The sequence below is a fragment of the Heliangelus exortis genome, chromosome 15 (assembly GCF_036169615.1).
Source record: "Heliangelus exortis chromosome 15, bHelExo1.hap1, whole genome shotgun sequence".
In the NCBI taxonomy this organism is placed as follows: domain Eukaryota; kingdom Metazoa; phylum Chordata; class Aves; order Apodiformes; family Trochilidae; genus Heliangelus; species Heliangelus exortis.
This window is the reverse complement of record NC_092436.1, coordinates 13064651-13085851: the sequence shown is the minus strand read 5'-3', so window position 1 is coordinate 13085851 and position 21201 is coordinate 13064651. Positions and strand designations below refer to the sequence as shown.

At 40.9% G+C, this 21201-nt stretch overlaps 1 protein-coding gene across 6 annotated transcripts in view; it reads left to right on the top strand.

The window, feature by feature from the left end:
* WWC1 (WW and C2 domain containing 1) overlaps positions 1–21201 on the top strand; it is a 69218-nt gene that overhangs the window by 35331 nt on the left and 12686 nt on the right. For 4 of the 6 annotated variants that reach the window (XM_071759314.1, XM_071759318.1, XM_071759315.1 and 1 more), the window contains 11 exons: positions 98–174; positions 1107–1186; positions 2072–2201; positions 2738–2884; positions 3837–3910; positions 8636–8878; positions 10399–10488; positions 12771–13300; positions 17162–17270; positions 19023–19103; positions 20940–21026. In XM_071759314.1, the coding sequence (XP_071615415.1) occupies positions 98–174; positions 1107–1186; positions 2072–2201; positions 2738–2884; positions 3837–3910; positions 8636–8878; positions 10399–10488; positions 12771–13300; positions 17162–17270; positions 19023–19103; positions 20940–21026 (1648 nt within the window). The remainder of the gene's footprint in view (positions 1–97; positions 175–1106; positions 1187–2071; positions 2202–2737; positions 2885–3836; positions 3911–8635; positions 8879–10398; positions 10489–12770; positions 13301–17161; positions 17271–19022; positions 19104–20939; positions 21027–21201) is intronic. The other 2 variants (XM_071759316.1, XM_071759319.1) reach the window with 2 other exon arrangements.

Below are 21201 nucleotides of genomic sequence, written 5' to 3'. Positions count from 1 at the left end.
AAGCCTGGGTGTGCATGAGTGACTGTAATCTTGAATTGTGGTGGTGCTAGTAGGGAGAAAGGCAAAGCTGCCAAACTGGGTGTTGTATTTGTTCTAGTGCTTTCTGGATCATCGTCAAGTTCCAAGTATGACCCAGAGATCCTCAAAGCAGAAATTGCTACTACGAAATCCAGGGTAAGTGGTACAAATGGACCTTTGCTTGCTACAGGTAATCTTCAGATATTTCCAAACCTCCTGGCTGATCCTAAAAGGAGATGTCAAAGCAGTTGAATGAGCTATTTTGCTATTATTAATGTAGTAGCAATGTTTGCGAATTCTGATAAATTATCTATCTTGAGTGCGAAACGCTATTTTCTCCTTAGACTTCTGTCTCTCTTGGCAGCTGGAAGTACCTGCTGCTGTACAGATAGGCTGTGGGGTGTTTAGCTGCCCACAGCATATCTGTATAGTGGCTCCTGTGTGCCACAGCATGGGGGAACTGCAGGTTCTCTCGAGGGACTGGAAGCTGTCTTGGGCTCAGTGCGGGTTGTTAGCAGTGACAGTGTGTGCTCTTGTGCAGAGCTTGGTTTGGGGAGAAGAAAGGACTAAAAGTAGGTCACTGTGGCCTCTGTGGAGGAATATAAAACAAGTTGTAGGGTCAGTGAATTTACAGTATGTATTATGATCCTGCTGTGTTATTCATGCAGTGTGGGGCCTTTTAGTTTGGTTCCTTGGAGGATGGCTTCTATTGCCGCAGCCAAACTCCTGTCCTGATGCCTAATGCTGTGTTTAATGCCTGGGAAGGTTTTAAACATTTCTGAGTGAAACTTGCATGTTTCTTTAGTGCCTCTCCTGAACTTTTCTCTGCTTTTCTGCTTATGAGGTTGGGACTTCCCTTGAGCTCCTTATTAGGTGGTATGATGTCTGAGTACTGGGTAAAGCCCTAGTCAGTGATTATGTCCTGATGAGGAGGCAGGCAGGGCTGTTAGCTGCTGCTGAGATTAAATGACTGTAAATGATCTGTAAACCTTGTTTAGAGTACTGTCTACATTGAGTAAAATTTGAATTGAATGGGTATTGCCTAAATAGTCACACAATACCATTCTAAAAATGTCACTTTGCTGCAGGTTAATAAACTCAAGAGGGAAGTAGCTCACATGAAGCAAGAGCTCCAGTACAAAGAGCACGGATTTCAAACACTGAAGAAGTAAGTTTGTTCTCAAGATCTTGCTTTCAGTGTGGAACATCTCTGGCTTGTAGTGTAGTCTCCTCTGCCTAAATAACCTGAGCTGAAATATGCTGCTGCTATCTTTAGGCATATGCAACTTAAAGCAGTAGACAGCCATGGAGCTTGTTCTCTCAAATCCGTGCCTGTATCAGATGGACTGCATTAGAACTGACTTCATGGCCAAAAGATTCTGAACCATCATCTCTTCAGTTAGTGGTATTCTGTTTTACTTGGTATTTCTCAATATGGATGATGCAGCACACAGACAATTGTCTTAATTAGAAGAGCTATTCTTCTAGGGCATTGACAAAAATTTGGGGTGGAGTGGAAGGGTAGGAAAAGTTTCAGGTACTTAGCTTTATGTGACTAGACATCTGGCATGTTTGAAACAATGCCACTGGCTAACACCTGATTCATTTCAAGTGTCAGCTGCAGTAGAATTTCTCAGAGGGAAGGATGAGGCAGCTTGTAATTGGGTTGTGCAAGCAGATACATCTGTGCATGGGAGGACTGTGGCTGGTTTTCCAAGTCACGACTGAAAAGAAGGTAATTCTCATAGATGGGTGTGTTGGTCCACTCCAGGCTAGGAACAAGGAAACCAGCAGCAGTATGCCCAAAAGTATTGGTTTTGTGTGCACCTTTGTCTTCCCTGAGGAGTCAGAGATATGATGTGACTAAGAACAGAGTTCTGAAGCTTCTGAATGAAGTAACCTAAATGTTACTAGGGTTCTTAGTTCCTTCTCTTGTCTTTTTTGTACCTTGGAGTATGTTTTTCTTAAAGTAATGCTAAGATGTATTATGCATCTTGGATTATGTAAACAAACATGTTAGTCGTTTTTAGCTTTTTTTTAAATTTCCATGCAGAATTGACATGAAAATGTCTGACACTCAAGGTGGCTACAAACTTGATGAGGCCCAAGCCATTTTAAGTGAAATGAAAGCTCTCAAAAAGGCCATCACATCAGGGGAGAAGGAAAAACAAGACCTCATCCAGGTACTGAAATGATGACTTTGCAGTATTTTCTGTTGCCATTGCTATCAGATGGACTCTTAGAAATAATTAAAGTATTTTGCATTTCAGATTTGTAATCAAGATTTTTATTAGAATCCGTTCTGTATTGTGGTTGGATTGCGGACTCTTCAGATCCTGGAACTAAGTATAACATATAGGAACTGACAGTAGTAAGCACGTGCTTAGATGTTTGTTTCAGGGTTTACAGATCAAGAAGGATCAACTCCTGTGACTATAATGCTGTCAGAGAGCAGACCTGGAGAAGCCATGAAACCACTGTGGCCCATTTGGTCTGGCACCTCCAGCAGAAAGCCAGCCTGCCTGGGCAAGGCACTCTGCTTGTGGGCTGGTTGGTGTGGCAGAAGGTGCAGTCCAGCTGTGCCCAGCCTTGTGTTTGCAGAGCCCCAGCGCTCACAGGAAGTGTGATCAGATCTTAATCATGTAGTTTAGGCTAAAGATCTGTAGCTGAGGTACTTAGAGCAGAACTGAGCTCACCTCATCACTTCTTATGGTTTTAGAGCTTAGCCAGGCTAAAAGACAGCTTTGTGAATGACAAAGGATCCCAGTTGGACCTGTGGGCCAGCAGTGTGTCTCTGGAAAGCTCCAGCCCTGTGTTGCGCCGGCAGTACCTGGATGTCAGCTCCCAGACGGACGTTTCAGGAAATGTGAGTAATGTGTGAGAAACTATGTACGTGTGGAGACATTCTGCTAAACTAGAGGTAGTAATGCTTCAGTACGTATAGGCAAGTCTTTTTGAAATTATACCTTCTCCTGGTTTAAACTTCACTGTGACCTTCATTTTTGTATGCAATATTAATTTATCTCTTAAGGGCAACTGGCTGTTACCCCTTTCTGTCTACATTAGGACAACCCAGGTGGGAATAAAAGGGAAATAAATTTTATTTTGCCTGTAGGTGTAGCTTCTTGTGATAAAATATTCCCTCAGCTTGTTATAGCAGTGACAAGAAACATTCCACAGCTATGTGTTGGCTAAGCTCTAAGGAAGACTCTTCCCTTAAGAATGCATTTGGCTTTCAGTGTGATATGACTGAATTGTAGAATATGTGCAGGTATTTTGATGCCATCAAATGTAATACTTGTAAACCTAGTCCCACTTGTGCATCAAGATCATAAATGTCAGGTTGGTGCCAGGCTTGGCAAGGACTTGGGCAGAGCTGTAGGTACATTGTATGTGTCTCAGAAGAGAGCAGAAGCCTCTCCTTTACTTAAATGTTTGCAGTCACTGAGTCAGAGCACGCATGTGACTGAAGATCTGCACATAGGGACATGCAGTCCCTTGTCTTAAAGACTTCACAACCAAAGCAAGATGTCATCCAAAACAAAATGCAAGGCAATGCTTAGATTGCAAAGCCATTTGTGTGCGCATGTAAACAGAACCTTGAGATTCATGTGGTAGATTGTATTTTTGATAAATTACACCATCTATCTTGTGGGATTTGAAGAAATCATGAAAAATGTAATCAAAGGAAGTATTTTCCTCTCCTGTGGGTGATGTGACTAGTAAATGAGATTGACAGGAGGAATTGTAACTTGTAATATCAACAGTTTCTACAGGGAATATCAAAACTAAGCTGCTGATTCTGTATTTTGTCTCAGTTTGTTACCGGCAACAATAACCAGTTGGCTGAGAAAGTGAGATTACGACTTCAGTATGAAGAAGCAAAGAGAAGGTAATTGTTTGGACTGTTGAACCTTTTGTCTGTCATACAGCATATTCTGAAGACACCTTTCACTAGAAAAGATGCTTGTTTAAACCCAGCACTACTGCTAAAAAAACACGGCAATTTTTGAGGCAGTGAGGCAATAGGCTTTCTGGGCCAATATTATCATTCAAGAAATAACCATTCTAGAAATTACTAAGGAGTGACTAATATATGAAGAATTCAGCCTGGCCACACCTGTGGGGACATTAGTGGTTTTGCTAGCTGTTGCCAAAGCTTCCCCATTCCTAATAAGGAGACTATACTGCCAGGCGTCTCCTTACTGTATTCAAAATGCAATGAATCCTTTCATGGTTTTAAGTCTAAGGGTAAATGTATATTGTGTTAACACCTACCATATCAAAATATGATTAGCGGCTACAATTCCAGACTTTATCTCTAAGAATGTAAGTTTTCACCCTTGCCTTCTGATATGAGATGAATGAAGAACAGATTTTAAAAGCTTATAATCTACCTCACACATCAGTTTAAGCAAAAGTTTTCTGGTATTTACTTTTTCTTAATAGCAAACAGCATACTCAGTTGTTAAGTTAAACAAAAAAACCCAGCAAGTGTTCTTACTTAGACTTGGGCTGAGTTCTTGTTCAGCCATGTGGCCAATGATGTGGTGACTTCAGTCTTAACTGCTGTGAAGGGACTTTGCAATTTCAGAATAAGCCTCAGTCATGGTATGGGCTGTACTTGGGATATATGGAAAGATTTTTCTTTGGTCTGCGGTTAAAGATAAGAGCTTTAAGGCTGAGTTACTCATGATCTTATATTTAGTACATTTATGTTACTTAGTAGCATAAAATTTGATCTTTGTGGCAGTTGTCAAAGGCTTTTTACAAGAACAGAGGCTTTTTTTGATGGAGCAACTTTATCAGATCTATTTTGCCAATCCAAGACTTGCTAAACTACCATGACATTCAAATAGTTATGTGACTTTTGAAACAACAAAGTTACTAATCTTCCTGATGCTTTGCTGCAAACTGATTTAATTCACACTGAATTTGTCTTCAGATTGCAATGTAGCATTTTAACTTTAAGCTGTATATTTGCCAAGGAGGAGTGAAAAATTACAAACCAGATTAAGGGAGCATATTAACTATTTTAACTTTTTATAAAACTTAATAAAGGTAGTGCAGCAGTTCATTTGAAGTAACAATGAAGAGCACACAACACAATCTTGCAGTTAAAAGTTTGATTTTCTCAGAGTTTAAAGAACATTATCATGATGAAAGATGGGTCTGATTGGGCATGAATAATTGATGTCAAAAGTAAAAGATCTGCAGCTATCGGAGCACTTAAGAGATGCAGAAACAAATCAGTGGTTTTTCAGCTGGAGCAACAGTATGGACATAGTGACTCACAAGGAACCTTCTGCTTCTGTGAAAATCCCCCCTTGTGATGTTAGAAGTGTTTCCTGTCTCCACAACAGCATGTGAAAATGTTCAAAAAACACAGTAGAGGAGCAAGTACTTATCCCATGCACATGTTAGAAAGGGAGCCAAATATAGTTGAAATACATCTGTTTTATTAGCTCTGCATTATCTGACAAGAAAATGAGGCCTGAAATAACCTAATCCCATATTAATTAGGTCAGAAATACTAGATTTAAAAGGAGCTAGTGATTTTGAAAGTGGACTATAGCAGACTGTTTTACACCAGTGTTTCAAACTGGACATTTGGCACAGATGTAGGTGAATATCTTGCTGAACTTCATCACTCCAGAAATGTCAGGGTACAATTATGCTTGTTCCCTTACCCACAGGTAAGTCCTTTCACAGCTAAGTGAGGCAGTGAGAGCCCTAGTGCAGGTAATGTTAAATCTGCAAGAAAGAACAATGGACAACCAGGTGATAAATCTTTAGCTTAATTAGATTGGAAACTGATAATGGGTATCACGTCCAAAGACATGGTAATGATGCATCTTAAAGAGAATAGCTAGAGAAGCATAAATGAAATCAAAGAGGCAACTACATGATACTGTACAGTTTCAGACACATAGTATGACCTGCTATATGTAGCATTTTCACTCTGTGCACTGTTTAACTACAACAGTTAAACTTTCATCTTGGGTTTTGTGTGACTGGTGGTATCTCTGGCACTTCGGAGTTCATAAAACATACTTCCAAAATATCACATTTAGTAGCATTTCAGCAGTGGTGGATCTGAGACTGGTCAGTTTTAAGACCACCTTCCACTTTCTTCTTCAGAGAAAAAAGAAATCAGAGGCTGGTCTGAAATAGGGTTGCTAATTAGCAGTTTTGGATGCACATCTTAGCATATGCTTCTTTGAAAATGCATGACCTCTGAACAACCTCCAGAGAATAAATTTTAGGTGCTTTCCCTATGTCACAGATAAGTACTAGGTGTCCCCAGTTAAAAAGAGACTTGATGCAACAATGAATAAATCTAACTACTTTTGCTAGGTAAAAAGAAAACAGCTAAATAAAACTTGTTTCCTGTTTTGTATTTAGTTCAGTACTGCAAGCTAGTGGCCATTCAGAAAGATGATATAATCCAAGTCCAGTATTGCTGGTTTCTTTGCAGTGCAAAGCTATCACTGCTCAGCAATGGTGTAGTTCAGATGCAGTCAGTGAATACAGAAGAGCTGGAGCTTTCAGCCAAATGCCAGGCAGTCTGCAAAGTATTTCTTGTGTGGTGATGCTGTTTGTTGGTTTTTTTTTTTTTAATTAGGCTATATAAACCTCTTAACTGAGAAGGGGGAAAAGAATGATAATTTACAAAGGGTAAAATCTGAGGTTAGTTGAAGAAAGTGGTTAGGCTTGGGTATGCATGGAGAACAACTTCCATCGGAAAAGCCATATCTATGCAAATTTATGCCAAAAGTGATCAGAGTAATGCCACCCAATCCTCTTAAACTCGTATCCCTTCAAAATGCACAGAGGAATTCTTGGATTGTGAATTAATGCCACTGATAATTCTTTGTTGGAGCACATTATTGCACTTAATCACACACTCAGAACCAAAACAGCTCCTAAGGAGACCTAAAAATAGTTGAGCTGAATATCTATCATTTATGGAACTTTAATTAGAGTAAGCAACCTGCTGTGGGAAATGGGTTTACAGAAAGTGAGGCTTCCCTTCAAAAGGTGATCTTTAGTTTGTCTCCTGTGATGGAGGAGGCAGGTCAGTCTGTGTGAGCCTAATCCTTCACAGGCTCTCTCAGGGCTCAAGTTCCTCTTGGCCTCTACAGTTTTGAAGACAAAGCTTTGTAGCAGTTCTGTAGCTGCTGCTGCCCAGATCTGCATCTTATGTCTTGATTTTGCTTGTTGGTGGTGAATTTTCTCTGTGCCTACATGTGTGCTGGTTTGCTGGAGGAAGCCTGCACCATCCTGGGCACTTCTGTAGCAGGAACCAAGTTTTAAGAAAGAGGTGAGTCCAGATTAGCAGCTGCAGCTGTTTGCTGTGATTGATTTAATCCAGTAATTCTGTCACCAGATCACAAAGCCCTTTTCAAAGGGAGATGAATACTGGACTTCCATTTTACATGCACAGAATTTCACTTCCTGTTCTTATGTATTCAATAAACCTGTGAGAGATTAACCTGAAGTAATCACAGGAAGGGGCATGTATACCTGGACTCCCTGGTCTTCAGTCAGGTGAATTAATTTTGCAAGTATCTTGCGTAATATTGCAAGATACTTTTCCTCCTTGTTTGCTTTCCAAACTTTTGTAATTTCTACATTCCAGCCCATTCTGTCCTTCTTATTCCCTTCTCCCCATTCATACGTTTTTGATTGTGCAAGTTCCAGGAATGCAGATATCATCTGTTAACTCTTACTCAATTTTATCTGTAAGATTGATTCTCACCATACCACCATGATCACCCCATCAGGTCCTGAAGAGTTTAGGTGAATGAGTCCAAAGGAGACACTATCTTTGGAGAACTGATCAGTCGGTGATACTTTAAACTGCAATCTGTAATAAATTTTATTTATCTGTAATAAATAATCTGTAATAAATGTTAAATTTGCTGCAAATAAGTGGCTCTGGATTTAGGTGGGATCATGTTATCTCTCTGACTCTTCACATACTCAGGTGAACATAGTACCAGAAGTAATGTAGCTCTTTCATGTGTCCAGAGTGCTTAGTGTTGAGGCAATAGTTGGTTTCTCCCAGTAGCAGCATGCATATGATTAACTTCCTCATTGTAAAGAGAAAAATAATTTCTAAACTTTCGAGTAACCACTGATCTTGATCAGCCTATCTGAATCACATCTGGAGAGTATATAGTTCTTTTCCATAAAACTGATTGAACATCAGATAAATTTACCATGTGATACTGTCCACACCAAGTACTGTGAGATCCTTATCTATAAGATGACTGAAACACCCTATAGTATATCTGGCAGCTTCTTCCTAGATCCAGAATTTCTGTTGTACTGTTCCCTGACTGGTGGACACTGCAGGTTAGCCAGAGACTGAGCTTACCATTGAGAGCAAACCTTATTTAAAATCCCCTCCTTCATGTCAGCATCCTCCTATCTACCACTTGACAGAGTCCTGGCTAGGAGGGCATGAGAGTGAGGGTAGTTGTCCCTGAGCTCAGAGCCTTCTTCAGGGCAATGGAAGATTTGGTTGGTTATGGTGCACCTCTGTATGACTGGATCAGTAGCTGAGACCCACCTCATGGAATAACTGGGTTTTTGTTTTGTTTTTCTGCAGAATAGCAAACCTGAAAATACAACTGGCTAAGCTTGACAGTGAGGCCTGGCCTGGCATGCTGGACTCTGAGCGGGATCGTCTAATATTAATTAATGAGAAGGAGGAGCTCTTAAAAGAGATGAAATTTATTAGCCCCAGAAAGTGGACTCGAGGAGAGGTGGAGAGGCTGGAGTCAGAGAGGAGGCGTCTGGAGGAAGACCTTCAGGCTGCTAGAGACACTCAGAGCAAAGCTCTAACTGAGAGGTAGGTTGCTGTGCAAATGACAGCGCTTGTCTTGTTGGGCAAGAGATAATTTGGAGCAAGCAGCAGCATGCTGGGGCTGAATGCTGATAGCAATATGCCCTCAGATTTCTAGGAGATTGTTTCTACTTAGAAGGTTTCTGAAAATACCTCCCAAGAGGAACCTCCTCCTCCCCAGGTGGGGAAAGCTTGTTATTCCTGCAAATGGATCTTCTATGAGAAAGTAAGAAAAGCTGAAAATAACCCAGTATAATGTTAGTGTACTAGGATGTTTCTTTTAGAAGCCAACACCTCTCGGTAGCTTCTACAGTCTCTCTGCAGTCTGGAGCTTGGTAAATGTCAACAGATGGAATTTTTAAAATTTAAAATTTATTGTTTGTTCTGAGTACCCTTATATGTGATTCTAGTAGGAAATGGTATTTGACAGGGCTGTGGGAGTTGTATGGAATATCCTGTGAATCTAAACTATCTGAAAAAAATGCCAACTATCCTCCAAAATTTCAATTGTGTTGCAGGAGGAGGTCTCATGGGAATATACAGTGAGGATGAATACTGCATTAGGCATTGTCTACAAGGACTTTACAATCGGAATGTGTTAATGTTGGTGGCTATGGCAATATTACTTTTAGCTGCAGTCTCTTGAATACATATGGAATAGATTGGCTGCATTCATTGTGTCCTTGGCTCTCTACTCAGCTATTTTCATTTCTTATAAATGCTCAGTGTTCATACACCAATTTTCTGCCTAGTCTTTTAATGGTTTTAGCATGCTGGAAATAATGTAGGCATCTCATATATTTCAGCTACAGGACTTCTATGAGTCTGAAATATGTGCCATTTGACTGTAAAAGAATCTTCACAATTAAATCTTAATGAAGATATAATTTTACATTTACGCTCTACTGGTTTCACTGTAATGAATTCACTGAATGCTTTTATTTGAATTTTAGTAATATGGCCCTGGTCTATTGTGACGCAGAATTAGCATGTTTCTGGGGCAAGATGTCTTGTCCAAAAGCCTGTGAATTTAGGGTGCAAGCACCTGAGATCACGAGTTTGTGTCTCTAACCAATTCAGGTGTGAAGTAACAATCAAGATGTTGCTAAAGTCCATAACACATGTTATGTAAAGCCTTAATGAGATGGCTAATAAGTAAATCATGCAAACCTTAGCCATAGGTAGGCCTTACTGAAAATAACTGACAGTATTTGCATCTTTCTCAGCACAGTAAGTATATGAATGCAATAGCATATAGCAAGCAAAATCTGCCAAACTTTTAGGCCTGATACATTAAATTTCACAGTACTACCTATCCTTATTTTCCCTTTTGTGAATGTTTGTGGCATTGACTTCCACTTCTAAGAACTGGAAATTGGTGAACACATACACATCCTGACCAAAATCTGTCCAAGTCTATACTGTGTATTCTTTCTAGGTTTTGAAGGATTTGTAGAAAGAAGTTTTCGTTTACTCCTCATTTTATTTAGTAAATGTTGCTTTAGCTCATCTTTTATCTTCCTTAGATTGAAGATGAATAGCAAAAGGAATCAGTTAGTCCGAGAACTGGAAGAAATGACACGATTAGTTGCCATGTTGCACACACAGCTGAAAAGGTATGTAACCTTTTACAGAGGCCTTACCTGCTTGTAGGGTAACTGCCTTTCCCTGCTAGCAATTTCATCTCCCATCTGAGAGGTCTAGAAGGCCTTCCAGTTCTAGTAGTGACTTAAGACCCCTGTGTAGTCAATGGAAAGAGAAGCCTTAAGGATGTTATGTCTCAGTCAGTTAAGATGGATGCTTTATAGGAGAACAATTAACCTTGTGGTGGTGCTTGTGACATCAGGAGATTGCACAGTCTCTTCTATTTCAGCTGTTTAATATTTAGGTAACTAAGGGTAGCTATGGTTATTCTTTGTAAGCAATTTTTTCACTAATGTTTGAATTACTGAAGTGTACTAAAAGCTTAAGTTAAGACTCACACAGCAAGTGAAGTAAATCTTAATAATGCAACTACACCTTCATGTATGAATCTGGTGATAGTGTTTCTGTAAATTTAATTACAAGTATGATGTTGCTTGCAAGGTAGACCATGCATTGAGATGTCCTGTAGTCTGTCATTCGTATGCTATGTAGCAATGCTTCTACAGTCAGAATGTGGTCTGGTTGTTCAGGCTGTAATATCATAAGGTTAATGTTTCCAGACAAATGTTTGGTTGCAGGCAGCAAGGCTGACTCATCGATAGCTAGCATTTTTATCTTAGGAAGAGAGTTTGGTGGGCTTCTTGTTTGTTGAGGTTTTCCTATTTAGTACTGAATTTGCTCTGTTTGTAGCTTCAGCTCTGCTTGAAATGGGTTTCATTTTGTGAAGATGACACTGAAAAGACGGGCAAGATATCATAGTGCAAGACTGACATGCAAATAAGCCACCATGGAGAATAGATGACTGTAATGCAGTGGAAATGCATCATGTTTCATCATATTTTCATTTCATTTAGCTGATTAGGGATCTTTTGAGGTGACCCAGAAGCATGTGAAACTAATTTCTTCCTAACTGTTCCCAGTGTTCTTGGCATGCTGTTATGAGAATAAGCATTTGTTATTAACCCCATAATGCAAAATGTCTGGCATTCAAAGGTATGCAGAAAATGAAGTTGAGTGCAGTTTGTTGAATGGGAAGTATTAATTAAACCCCCTTAATTTATAGTGAAATACACTGAAAAGCTGTTAATTTTAGTCCTCCCCAGGGATGTGCAAAAACGTGTTTGTTTCACCAAAAAGTTTTTTTTTTTTAACAAAGGTGATGATGCTGTGTACATCTTCCATTTAAATGCAGAAGATACTTTGTGCCAAAATTGTACTAAATTCTTCCTACTTAGCTTTTTTCTCATAAGGTTGTGGCCCTAATGATAAAAATGAAGCTTCCAGCTTTTACCCCATAAATAATACATAAAGGATTGTTAGGCTTATTAACATCCTCGTTATTTTTCAGTGGGGCAACTTAAACCAATTATACATGTGCAGAAACTTCAATAGCTAAACTGAAGTGGGGGTTATAAGGGTCTTTAAACAGTAATGAGCAAGTTAGTATCTGGTGCAGGAGAGCTGCTTTTGGTAGTATTTCCAGGGATACTCAGGGATCTCTTGTAGTCAGTACTGGAGGATTTGTTGGGTCTTCAGAGCAGAGAACAGTGTGCAGTGGTATCTGGGCTTACTGACCTGAAGAGACTTGTGTTTGGTAACTGCTTAAAATTAATTTTGCTCTGTTATGTTCCAAACAGAGATATCTAGGGATAAACAATTTGTCACAGCCCAGCTCCTTGCTCCCCTGGGCCCTGGATTCCACGTAGCAGTCTTTCACATAGCAGAAAGCTGGTAGGATTTACCTAACTGCTGGCGGTTGCCATTTCTGGCCAGTTCAAGGTAGCTGGGATACTGCTTTTTGGCTGTGGTTGCAAGGTAGAGGCACATGTAAGGTAATTTCCATATGTATGGCAGTTTCTTGCAATAACTTCATCTTCTTGCATGGGTCTTGCTTGTTTTTGTGCTCTGCTTTGAAGATTAACAGGAACCATAGATTTTTTTTCCAGACAGATATGGGAAGAGAATGTTTTTACCCATTTTAATTGATTGGAAACTATTCATTAGAGTTGTTTTGGCTAAACAAGGCTCTTACGAGGTTGATATAGTGCATAGAAAATGCATATGAGCTATATTTTTTAGTGAAAAGTGACCCAAGTTTTCTCCTGGGTGGACTGTGGTCTTGGATTGCGGGGACGACTAATGTTTGGCCTGAGCTAACAAAGCATAATGATCTCTAAGACACTGGTGACATTGCAGTATTGTCCTGAGGAATCAGGAGATAGAGTATAACCGTTTTCTGACTTGTTTCCTTCAGTCTCTCCACCAGCATGCTTTCCCTCTCCTCGAGCAGCAGCCCAGGTTCTCTTGCATCCAGCAGAGGATCTCTTGCCACCTCCAGCCAGGACTCATCCACCTCAGCGAGTTTCACTGATCTCTACTATGAGCACTTGGAGCAGTTGGACTCAGACTATCAAAACAAGCTGGACTTTCTTTTAGAAGGAGCCACTGGTTTTCGACCATCAGGCTCTATCACCACTATCCATGAAAATGAAGTAGCGAAAACTCGCAAAACTGATACCAGCAGTCATATGCAGGCTCTGAGATCATTGTCTGGTACTCCAAAATCCATGACATCACTGTCTCCAAGGTCATCTCTCTCTTCTCCATCTCCACCTTGTTCTCCGCTGGTGATGGACCCACTCTTAACTGGTGATGCCTTTTCAAGCCATATGGATTTTGATGACACAGAGATAAGTACGAATCTCTCAGAACTCACCCTGAACACTGGGAGTGTCAACTGTAGACTGGAGGAGCCCAGAGCAGGAGATAAACATCTAGGTCAAGGTATGGTCACCAACTATTTGCATGCACATGCACACGTTTATTTTTTAATGTCATTTGCAAAGCATTGAGAAGGGAGTATTTCAAAAGCTGCCTGTCACCATGATGTCTTTGTGTTGAAAACTGTGTGTGTTCTATCTTACTTGGGGTGAAATGGTTGGTATTCTAATTTGTACATAAAAACTGCTGCTGATTTGATGTCTCTTGCAGAAGACCAAGTCTAGGTGTGTTTTTGGAGTACTTACATGCATGTGTACACAAATTACAGGGATTTCATATGCACATAGAAGTGGTTGTGAATGGGATTCCTGGTTTAATTTGACACCAACCTATTCAGAATGTCCTCCAGTATTTTGTGTCTGGGAGGCACAAAATGCATTATTTGACACAAGCTTTTTGCCCAGGCTTTTGTGAAAGGCTGGGAAAGCCGTTTAGCTGCATCACTAGCAAATGATGATAAAAATCCTTGCCTGCCACCTCAGCATGCGTGAGGTCTTGGTGCAGCTCTCAGTAAATTAGCGGCAATGAATTTAACCTCAGATGAGCAGACATGTTAAGGTGGTGCAGAATTTCTGCTGTTTTGAGGGGGATGGTTTCTTAGCAACAAAAAATGTGTTTAGATTGTGTGATAAAATGAGTCATTTAGAAACAGTGGATGTTCTCATATATGCATATAGGTTACTGATGGGTGGGATGGGTTCACACTCTTTGTCTGAAGTGGATGAAAGGTGGCAGGGCAGCAGTCAGGGCACTGGTGTGAGGGCCCCTCTGGACCCCTTGGGACTCTGCTTGGGGTAAAAGCAGTGGAGAGGAGTGAAATGGCTGTGCTTGTAACTGCAGTGGGTAAGAACTTTAAAAGCTCTTGGAAGCTATAGTTGTATGAACCAGCAGTGCAATTGGATTCTGATTTTCATAGAATTATAGAAGAGCTTGTGTGAATAAAGGGAACTGGCACCATGTTTTCACTGCCTTCTGCATCAGAAGAAGGCTAACACTGAAATACAAAAATATACATGTGTGCAGATCTTCCTCTTCAAGCTCCCATTTTCCTGTGAACAAGAGGTATTATGCATTTGAGTAGGAAACACTAATTATTCTTAGAACTGGGTGCTGATTAGCTTTAACCTTCCTAGTTCTTCAAGATTTGTCAAGGCTGTTAAAGCTCAGGTGTTAAGCAGATTAAGTGATTAGTGCTGTTAGCCAGTCAGCAGACAAAATAATCACCATAAGTAGTTTATTTCAGGGCAATATGAGATGAGATTTTACTTGCTAGGCATTTTTTAGGGAGTTGGGCCAGCGGAACAGCTGAAACACAGTGGCTGGATCTGGGTTGGCCAGTACTTTGCCTCACAGGCAAAGCAGGCTCGTGTTCCTGTAAGTAGAATTGAACAGTATGTGTGTGATGGGTTTGCTTTTTGCTTCTGTCAGAACAGAACCTCTGCAACCTTTGAGGCTTGAATAAGGCTTCTTCTCTCAGCTGAGTGCTACTTGAGCAATTAAGGTCAATCTGGTGGCAAAACCTCGAATCTGACAGAGTCTGGCATTTTCAAGGAAATGGCATGGATGTGAAGACAGTGCATGACATGACTCTTCAAGGTTTTGCCTTGTGTGTCCAGGAGAGCCAGTGACAAGGAAAATGGAAGGAAGTGAAGCACAAACTAAAATCTTGGTAGGAGTGAGAAAAATGTTACAAGAACACAGCAAGTGTTGTCTGCCTGCTTGGATATACAGGAGAGCTGAGTCAGTTCTGAACTCTTCCACAAACTTCTTTTTTAGTGTGATGCTTCTTTAGAGACTCAAAACAGAAAAATCAAAGTTTTGTGTTAAAATAGCCACTTGAAAGTTACAGGTTCAGTGAGTGTATAAGACTTGCAGGGCTGAGCTCCAAGTCCTTTGGGAAAAGTCAGGATAAAGACATGTGTGATGAATCCTTTTCAGGGAACAGCTTATCTTTATTTAGGTTTGCACTTCAGCATTCTTCTGTACAAACAGATACCAACCTTACTGCTGGGGTTTTTTTGTACCCTTTGCATTTGTGCCCCTTGGCAACAAGGTTCTCAGTTTAAGTGGTCAAATATGATGGCTACCCGAGTTGAAACAGCTTGATGGTATTGGTCACTGAAGGAGAAGGAAGTGTAAGTGTGGAGACTAACTTGCTGTATCCTTTCCAGTGAGTCATTCTCATGAAAAGGGATTCCTGAAGGGGCATTCTGGGGAGCAGTGTGTAAACTCAAACAACTTAATCTAGGAAACCAGCCACGAGGGAAGAAATTTAATGTCATCATAAAACCGTGGCATATAAGAGGTGCAAAGCAGCACTGGGGAAGGAAGAAACATAGCTTTGACCCTTGCCCACACACCTCCAGCATAGCCTATGGTCAGTAGTGCAGCTGGGACCAGGTCCTTGCACACAGCAGGGGAGAGGATGGATTGAACTGTGAATGCCAGTATTAAGTGGGTCATTTGTTTCTGTTAATGGCTGATGTGTTGTGTTACAGATGCTAACTTTGATTCGTTCGTTCATCCTGTGGAGAAAAGGTTTTCGTTCAAGGGTTCCATGGGAATACCAAGATGGAAAAAAAACCCAAAACATTCAGAGGTGGTGTCAAACGCATGCATAAATGGGTCCAGATTGCACATGTGCACTCAATATATTGGTGTTATATGTAGCACCCTGTACTGTTGGTTATAGAACAAGTCCTTACATTACTCAGTAACCCTGTTGAGCTGGCACACTTTTTAAATGAACATTTTCCCAATCTTTTTTAAAATTCTCTAATTGGCTTTGTGAGACAGTGAAAAAAAACCACAAACGAAGAAACCAACCTTGACCTTGGCAGTCAGAGTTCTCCAGACACTTAGTGAAAGCATATCTGTGTTCAGCTGTGGTGGTTCAAGTGAAAAGGTTCAGAATTCTGAAAAATTTCCATGTTGTGTCATTCCCTCTTTTGTAGTACAAGAAATCTATGTGAGATAAAACCTCTTTGCAAAAATACTGGATTCATCTGCCTCTGTTTCTCTTCCCTATCTCCCTTACCCTGCATTGCTGCATGTGGCTGTTACTTTTAATCATATAATCCCTCTTTCTCTCCATATTTAGCTAGTTAGCCTGGTCTTTCTGGACACATCTTCTGTTCTGTGAACAATAACCTTTTGAGTTTAGGGGTAGGTGGGTGGTGATTTTTTGCTAAGCCCCTTCCTTAAAGATAACCTTCCTATAAGCTCTCCAGGCATTAGATAGTCAAAATTCATACCTGGCCAGAACTTGGTCCTAAACATTTGCCCAGCCCACTGCTCACTGGGTAGCTAGGACCAGAAAGCCTATTACCTGCTTGAGTGACTGGCCATAGCAGCTGTTTTATTGGCTCAAATTTATGACTTTACTAGAATTTAGAAGTTCTTCTGCACGTTGCACATCTGTTCATGTGGACCTCCTTGCCTTTCCAGGGCTTTGAAAGCCTCTCCTGGTGTTGCCTGCGAGGACCTGCACCCATGGAGGTCTGGGGGTGGCCTGTTGTAATGGACCCAGCACAGCCAGGGCTTAACCTCAGTCTGTGGGTGCACTGCTGCAAGTGATTAATGGGCATTGACCAAGCAATGAAGCCTTCCTCTCACCTCTGCCACATGGGCCTTTCTTCTGGTTGCCCAGGGCTGTTGGACACATTCCAGAACCACTAACTTGAAGGTGGCACAACCTGCCCTACCTGCATCTTCTCTCTCTTCAGAAATGTGCTGTTGCTTAATGATACTTGGGTGGAGAAAAAATGCAGCTTAACGGGAGGATGAGAAAAAAAAGCTGCTCCTGTTCCAAGGCAGTTTGTTTTCATTAATACTTTTTGCTTTTCCTCTGTGCTTTTCTGATAGGTATAAATACAGCTGGAGGGACGGCATTGAAGGTGGCGTGTGTGTCCGCTGCAGTGTCTGATGAATCTGTTGCTGGAGATAGTGGGGTGTATGAGGCGGCTGTACAAAGGTAGATGTCAGATGTCTCTTTAGGAAGAAGCCAATGACTCTGCCTTGAACACAGGAGTCAGCTGGGATACTGCTGGTTATGATCCTTTTTGTAATTTCATGGCTAATTGTCCATCTTGAATTTCTTAATACTTTTGGAAGAACTATGAGCAGGTTGAATGTCATGATAAGGATGAGCTGTGCTTCCCATTAGAGAAGTGGCTTGAAGCAAGCTGACAGAGAACTGCTTGAACAGCTGGTCTGTTTGGGAAGGTGCTGATAAGCTGTGATGGTTGCCCTGGCAGGGATGGCAGAGCCATCTGGCAGGTGTGAAGTTCCCCTCCTGTCAGTAAGCCATCCAGGTGTCAGTGATGGCCATCAGCCCTAGGGAACTTGGGGATGTTTGAGGATAGTGGAAGCACCTTGAAACTGCCTCATGTATGTTTATGTGCTGTGATGCAGTTCTGGAGTGCTTGGATCCAGTGTGTGATTTCTGCAGGACTTCTCCCCCTAAGTGCAGAGCTTATAGTCAGAGCTGGGTGTCACTGCTCTTGATGGGGTTTTGAACCTCCCTGCTTGCTAAAACTATCTGGGGTGGTTTGCAAAGTTCAGTGGAAGGTCCTGATCTGCTGCAACTAACATGGGTTTTCCTGCTGTTTTTATTGGCATTGAGGTGAATTACGGAGTAATTTGTTGCAAGACACAACTGTAGATGTGAAAAATTGCTTATGCCTTAACTCACATTCATTCATTCATTCATTCATTATCTTCGTCCACTCTCTAGCTAAATGAGCAATGTATTATGTTTATAACAAGAAGTTATAACAAGAAGTTCTGACAAGAAGTTGCAGTGCTTCTGTAAAAGATATTTGGGCTCACGCCAGGAAGTCAGGTATCTTAGGGCCCCTGCCTCCCCTCCACGGCAGAGGGAAGGAGGGATAAAGTGGGAGAACTACAAAAGGAATCCCATGCACACTTGCACATATGATGTTAGTGCATGGTGTTTTGGTTCTAACCAACCTTTGTAATGCCTTCAGTATCACACTGATGCCCATAATAAATGGTAAGGGTAGAATCAGCAACATGTTTGCCCTCTGTAGCTGAAAAGTAATTAAATGCAAGAGAGTGCTAAGTAATATTGAAAACATTCGGGAGGGAAGAATGCTAGTCTTGTTTTCATGTGCTACAGCATAGCTTCTTAGTTAGACAAAGAATGTAGTTTTGGGGACTTTCAGTGCATAACACTTAGCAGGAGGACAAACAATGCAGGTAGTTGTTTCAAGGAGGACCAGTGAGTGTACTCTGTCACTTTTAATATGCCTAGGGAAGTTTGGTTTCTTAAAGAAATAAAAGAATTACTTAAATCTAATCAAACTGGAGAATTTTTGCGGTCATGGTGCAGGACAGGGTTGCAGCTGTTAAGTCTTATTTCTGTGGCTGGCCAGTCAGCTGTATTTACTAAAATCTAATCAAGGCTACCCTTTAAAAATCCCCCACTGCCTTTTTTTTTTTTTTTTTTTTTTTGCAGCCTTTTGTGTGGCTTTTTTGGCAGTGAAGGGGGAAGGCATATGACTTTCTGCTGACAAGTACTGTAATACGTACCTATAAGGATCATTGCACTTCTTAAATGAGCTTTCTTTTAGCTGCTGATTTTAGAAAATCGATATAACCAATGCCTGAGTGGAAGGGAAAAGTTTTTGTTACCACCTAAACATGAGTACTGCAATAAAAGGGAATTCAAGTCTCTAGTAGTCTTCTTTTTTTTTTTTTTCAGACCGTGTGTGTCAGAAGTGTTGGTGTTTGACAGTGATGATACAGAAGTAGTTGGGTCAGCTAAAGTGCAGATTGCAATGAGGTAAGTGATACATGTTTTTATTGCGTTTTCTTTCCAATGGTAAGAATTATATATGGGACTTAAAATCTACTGCTTTCTCTTCTGTTTTCTTACTGTGACTATCCTGTTCTATTAGTATGAACTAACGAGCTCTGTGGTGCAGTTGAGAATTACAGAATCACCATGTTTAGGTTGGAAGAGACCTCCAAGATTTTTTTTTTTGACCAGTACCATAATCTGACTACTAAAGCATGTCCCTAAGGACCAGGTCCAAACTCCTTTTAAATGCCTCTAAGGAAGGTGACTCTACCACTGTCCTGGGCCATTTCAATGCCTGACAGCCCTCTCAGTGAAAAACTATTTCCTAACTTCCAGCCTAAACCTGCTCTGGTTTGGCTTCCATCCACTTCTGGTCGTATCACAGTTCACTAAGGAGAAGAGGCCTTTTCCCTCCTCGCTCCAACCTCTATTGAGGCAGTTGGAGAGCTCTAAGGTCTCCTCTCAGTTCCTCTTCTCCAGACTAAACACCCCCAGCTCCCTCAGCCGCTCCTCACAGGATTTGTGCTCCAGGCCCTCAGTGAGCTTCATCACCCTTCTCTGGACACGCTCCAGCACTTCTATGTTCCTCTTATAGTGAGGTGCCCTGAACTGAACACAGCACTCAAGATGTGGCCTCACCAGAACTCAATACAGAGGGATGATCACCGACTCCTGCTAGCCACAGTGTTCCTAATACAAGCCAGGATGCCATTGGCCTTCTTGGCCTTCTTGACCTGCACACACTGACTTACATTAAGTTGACTGTCAACCAATACCACCAGGTCCCATTACAGCTCTGTAACCACACTTCCCCAGGTTGGTAGTTTACCATGGGGTTGTTATGACCCAGGTGCAAGACCTGGCATTTGACCTTGTTAAACCTCATACCATTAACCTTGGCCCATTTGTCCCACCTGTTGAAGTCCTGCTGTAAGGCTTCCCTACCCTTCAGCAGATCGCTGCCACCTCATTTAGTGTCATCTGCAAATTTACTGAGGGTACACTCAATCCTCTCAAACAAGTCATTAATGAAGATACTAATAAGATATTATAATAATGAAGATATTAATAAGGTATTACACTTGATTCCAGAAGGTTTTTGACCCAAGTATCTTTGATGGCACTGGAAATCAACTGATGATACTGTGGTTTGAGAGTGCAAACCAGCAATGGGAGCACTGACAGTGCTGGACTGCAGGAAGCATTTTTCTGGCTTGCAGCCACCTTTTTTGTGCTGCTTGTGGAGGAAAAACTACTGTGAATGATAGTGATTCATTAACTGCCCTGGATCCCACAAGTAATGGGTAAGGTATAGGAAGGTTGACAGAGCTATCTTCCTTACCTGACTTAGTGGAAGGCTATTTATGACTTGAGGAAAAATAAGTTGAACAAAACTATCTTATCATGGTCATCAACAGAAAACAATGGTTACCCATAACATCTTCTTTATTGTACTTCAGTTATTTCTAATTTTAAGTTTGTAATATTACAATCATTATATATGATGTTTCAAAAGGTTTTGGTTACAACACAGCAATTTAGCTAGACCCCAGGAAAAGCAATGTGTGATATGTCTGTGTAGTCAGATCTAAATATCTAAGTTTTGGATATTCTGGGCTGTTCTAAATTCTGGTTGTCTTGGTAGCAAAACCTCCTGTAATATCAAACTGGTTTTGTTTTAAACTGTAGCAAGCTACAGTCCCATTACATTTTTGTCTTGTTTGTAAATTTTTTTATGTTGGAGGCTTGTGTTAATGATTTAAGCGGAATACCCACTATTCTTCAGTAATCATGGGGTATTTTGTCTTTCTAATTCAGATATGATGATAAAAATAAACAATTTGCCATACTGGTCATCCAGCTGAGTAATGTTCCAGCACTGCTGTTACAACAAGATCAAAAAGTGTAAGTAACTGAAATAAACAAGCTTTTGAAGTATTTGCATTAGATCCCAGTGGGAATTATGTAGAGGTTGTGTGTTGTTTTTTTCACACTGTTAAAAATTCACCCTTTTTGAAATGCTTCTACATGTTATATGCTGCAACATTTATGAACTATTAAACCTGCTGACCAAAATGAA